General features: G+C 44.6%; 1 protein-coding gene across 2 annotated transcripts in view; it reads right to left on the reverse strand.

Annotated features, from left to right (window-relative positions):
• Positions 1-1,761, reverse strand: part of Ranbp17 (RAN binding protein 17) — a 390,835-nt gene extending 389,074 nt beyond the window's left edge. For both annotated transcript variants that reach the window (XM_004637026.2, XM_023721795.1), the window contains exon 1: positions 1,652-1,761. In XM_004637026.2, coding sequence (XP_004637083.1) covers positions 1,652-1,669 — 18 coding nt within the window. In that variant the 5' untranslated portion in view covers positions 1,670-1,761. The remainder of the gene's footprint in view (positions 1-1,651) is intronic.
• Between the last annotated feature and the right edge of the window lie 3,082 nt (positions 1,762-4,843).

The following is a 4,843-nucleotide window of genomic DNA, read 5'->3' on the forward strand; positions in this document are numbered from 1 at the left end:
ACATTCTTCCTAGTGGTTAATTGCTGTACAAGATGCGGACATGATATCCTATTTACAAACACCATTAGAACAAATCCCTCTATTCATTAAGAGAATGTAATTATATGTATCTAAGTTTGAAGAACTCTTTGTGGACTTGCTGATACACAGCATTATCTTTCCAAGTCTGAAAATTTTCCAAAGCCCCCACCCCCACACACATTTAGGTCAACCTAAGATTGATACCTGCACTGTAAACATCTGATTGCCTATTTACAATCCATGAATCTTCCCAGGGAGATTCTTCCGTGAAAATTTCCCAGAGGGTATATTAACTAAAGTAGTAATTAATGTTATTTTGACCTGGGGACCTTTAGAAATGGTAGAAGTCAAAAGGTAATGTGAAGGCCTCATCATCTCTTGGTCTGTAACACCCTGATTCTGTTAATTACCTGACAGAAAAGTGGTTGCTTGAGGGGGAAAAAAAAAAAAAAAAAAATCTTTTGGAAGAATCAATAAGAAGGTAATAAATTAAAGCCAAGGGATCCAAAGTGGACAAGTGACACTCAGACCCACTGTCACCATATTCTGAAATTGTCACCATATTCTGAAATAGCCTACCTCTCCAAAGTCATTCCCCTGTCATCCACAACCACCTCTGCTCTCTTGAGCCCCAAACTCCAACCCCAAGGAATTTTCTACAGTAGCCATGGTCTTCCACAAGTTTTTGTCTTACTTCATACTGTTCTGCCTTTACTCTTTGGTTTCTTTTTACCTGGCCAATATCCTTCCAGGCCCACTAGACTGCAAGTTTCCTGGAGAAGAAATCATGGAGCTCTGCTCTGAACTGTATTTTTAGTGCCTAGCACAGTTAAGTACTAAATAACCAATTAAAAAGTAGAGAAATGGAAACGAGAAGCAATCTGTACTGCAGAAACATAGCGGCTCTCTGTTCCACTCCTTCCTAACCCAACTCAGTCTTCTTTCCTGTGCTTCCCCGACAACCATAAGGTTATTCAAGTGTACTGTGATTACCTCTGAGCTAGGGAGACAGGGATAGTAAGATGAAGTCACCCTTTACCCTCAGAACTTCGCACTGTTTCACACAGTGGGGAAGCTCCACAGATGTTTGTGGAATGAATAACTGAAAGGTGGTCAGAGCCGCCCAGGGATACAGGGCCGTCCTCCAGCAGCTCGCGCCCCATCCTCCGAGCCCTGCGCTTCGCGCTCGTCTAGCCCCGAGCCCTCCCCACGAATTTCCCTACAGGTAGAGCTCCAGCCTCCTCCGGCCAATTTCGGTCCATCTGCGGCCACCGCTCCCTTCGGCAGCCCGAGAGCCCGCACACGCTCCGCGTCAACAGCCCGGAGCAGTAAGGCGGGAAGGAAGGCTCGGCTCCGCTCGGCTTCACCTGCCCGGGCGCCGGCCCCGGGGAAGGGGGCCCCCGCACGGCCGCTGGCTGTCTCAGCCACGCGCCTCAGGCGGACGCCCGCTCCTCCGCCCCCGGCTCCAGCCGCTGTTCCTCGGGCACAACCCCGGCCAGGGGTGTGCGCCCCGGACCCGGCACGCGGCCCTGCGGCCTCCGCCGCCTTCCTCCGCCCTCGATCTCCAAACCCAAGCGCTCCCCGGGTTCCGGGGCGCGGAGCGCAGGCCCGCGGCGCACCGCACACTGACCTGGAAGTGCTGCGCCATCTTCCCGAGAGGCGGCGCAGGCTCGCAGGCCGAGCTGCCTGGGGGAGAGAGCGAGGGCGGGGAGGTCAGGCGTCCCCACGCGTCGGGCTCGCTCCCTCGGTGCCGTCGCCACTCCCGTCAGCGTTCGAAGCGCCAGGCTGGGAGGAGCCGGGGGCGGGGCCGGGGCGGGTGGGGGCGGGGCCTGGTCGGTGCAGGGGCGGGGCGAGGGAGTGGCGCGCGCAGAGCCCGCCCAGGGCGCGGGTCCTCCGGGGTGAGCATCAACTGCTCTAGTGCTGAGTTTCAACCGCTGCTCCCAGCTGTGTCCTGACCTCTGACCTCAGTCCTCCGCCCAGCTACCCCAACCCAACTGTCAGCAGTGGCCCCAGACTCTTAACTCGACCACAGGCTCCCTTGACCTGGGACTACTGCAACACAAAATACCCCCATGGCTCCCACGCAGCTGCAGCATCTCCAGAGTCTGGTGTCACTGATACCCTTTGATCCTCACATGGCCACTGCTGCCCTTAACTCCTGACCACCAACCTCCATTATTTCTTTATGAAAGTTTATATTTTGGTTAAAATTAAACTGACAGTGGCTACCTGGTGGTGCAAAATTCTGGCTTCGTTCACCTTGTCTACAGTTTTAAGATGAACTTACATTTTCCGCCATATTCCTCCAGTGGAATTACCATTTATTGGTCAATAAATGAAGACAGTCTTTCCATTCTGGTGCTCTTCATTTCTCTAGAAGTTCAATCCTTGTACCTGAGGACATTGTGTTTCCATACTTCAGAGGAAAGTTTCTTCACTATTTCTTATGGTTTGCACCTCCTAACAACAAACTCAGCTTTCGTTAACATGAAAGAATCTGTTTCACCTTCATTGTTGAAAGATAGTTTTGCTGGGTACAAAATTCCACAATGACTTTTTCTTTTTGTTTAATCCTTCATTATTTTAAAGATGTATTTCTATTGTCTTCTGATTTCCTGATAATTCTGTTGGGAAGCCAGCCATCTGTCTGATTGCTATCCTTTTGAAAATAATGTGTCATATCCTCCCATCCTAGATTACTTGAAAAATTGTCTTTTTATCTTCAATAGTTTCAGTTTGATTTCACTAAGTCTGTGTCTGTAGCATATTTATCCTGCTTGGGATTTATAAAGTCTCTTGCACATATGGTCTGATTTTTCATGAGTTTCTGAAAAATCTTAGGCAATATTTCTTTAAATATTCTTCTGTTCCCCTTTTCAAACAATTCCCTTCTCATTTTTAAACTTCAATTGCATATATGTTAGAACTTTGGGGGCCAGGGAGATGGCTTAGTGGAATAAGCACTTCCCTGGCAAGTAAGTACAAGGGCCTAAATTCAATCCCCAGTTCCACAAAAAAAAAAAAAAAAAAAAAAAAAAAAAAAAATAGAACTTTGTGCTGTCTTTGTTATACTTCTTATACTGTCTTCTATACATTTTTTGTCTTTGTTGGGTTTTTTTTGTTTGGGGGGTTTGTCTTATTTTATTTGGGTTTGGTTTTGGTTTTATTCAAACAGGATCTTGCTGTGTAGTTCAGGCTGGCTTTGAACTAACTTTGTAGTCCACACTAGCCTTGAACTCATGACATTCCTCCTATCTCAGCCTCATAAGTGCTGGGACTACAACTATTCCACACCACACCTGGCTTGTCTTTTTTTTTCCTATCATGCTTTGTGTTTCATATTTTCTACTGACTTATTGCCCATTCAGTAGAAACTACTTTACTGTGCCTGAGTTACTATACAGCTCCTCTTTAAGTCTTAATTTTACTTATATTTTCAGTTCCAGAATTCTCGTTTGACCCTTCACCTTTGGTTTTTTAAATAGATTCCAAAGTTCTATGAAAATTCTTTATCTTTTCTCTTTTTCCTTGAAATATCAATCTTATTATTTAAAGCTCCTATCTGATAATTTCAATATTTCATCATCATTACCTGAGTCCTCCTCAGGTATGTGGTATTTGGCCTATTTTGTCTGATAGTACCCCCAATCCCCTCATGCCTCACTGAATTCAGATAGTGTGAATAAAAGGAAGGGCTGTGGATAAAATCAGTTTTCTTACATTAGTAGACAGAAAGATCGTAATAATCCCATTAAAGCTTGGTTTTAGGCTTTTTAGTGATCTGCTTTATTTCAGTTTATCTTTTATCTCAATTTTGTACTTACGGGCTGGTGAGATGGCTCAGTGGTCTAAAGCACCTACTTAGAACAAGCTCAGCAAAGCACAGGGACCCAGGTTCAATCCCCCAGCTACCACATGCCAGCCAGCCCCGCCCCCTGGTGGGCTGAGCTGACCCCACACACACACACATAAATAAATAAATAAAATTAAAAAAAAAATTTGTACTTACTTTTAGGTCATTATCTTTACTGGGTCTTTACCAACAATGTGAGCTGTAACCCAGACCCCTCTGTCTTGTGGGGTTTGTACTCTAATCTGTGTCTTCCCAGCACTGTGAAGCTACTAAAATCTCTGATCAACACTTTAGGTGCTGCTGTTCTGCTGGCTTTCTTGAAGTCTCTCCTTGTGGTTGTGATGTTAGGAGCTAACAATTTGCGGGAAATTTGTAAACAGATTTTTGGCCTTTGTGTCTATAGTTTTTTTTCTTTCCATCTGGAAATTCCCAGCTGCATTTGTTTTCAAGCACCAACCTTCAATCCTAGCCAATTAAGACTGCTGTTGTCTGTTTATCTCTGTAACTATCTGCTATAACTTACAAAATGTTGAAAGGGATGGGAGGAGCTAAGGTGAATATAGATCTGGCCTCTTGTGCTTTAATTCTCTCAAGGATTGTGATCAGTTGAGTTGTGCCTTCATTGGTTGATTTTTTAATGCCTTCTAGCTGTTAAATATAAATGTGGGGTTTGTGCATAATTATTATTTAATATATGTATATTTGTTATATATAATATATATAATAAAGTATATACACACAATTTATCCTGATTCTATAATTGTTTTCAATGATAAATCTAACCCATTTTAAGGTATCTCAGTATGACCAGGCCATGTGTTCGTTTGTTTGTACTGTAAGTTAGATGAAGGGTACTATACTACAGAGTTTGGCCCTTATTAATCTTTATTTTGAGACATAGTCTCAATAAGTTTCCCAATCTGGTGTCCAATTTGTGATCCTCCTGCTTCAGCCTCTGGAGTAACTGGG

The sequence above is a fragment of the Octodon degus genome, unplaced genomic scaffold (assembly GCF_000260255.1).
Source record: "Octodon degus isolate 3935 unplaced genomic scaffold, OctDeg1.0 scaffold00085, whole genome shotgun sequence".
Classification (NCBI taxonomy): Eukaryota; Metazoa; Chordata; class Mammalia; order Rodentia; family Octodontidae; genus Octodon; species Octodon degus.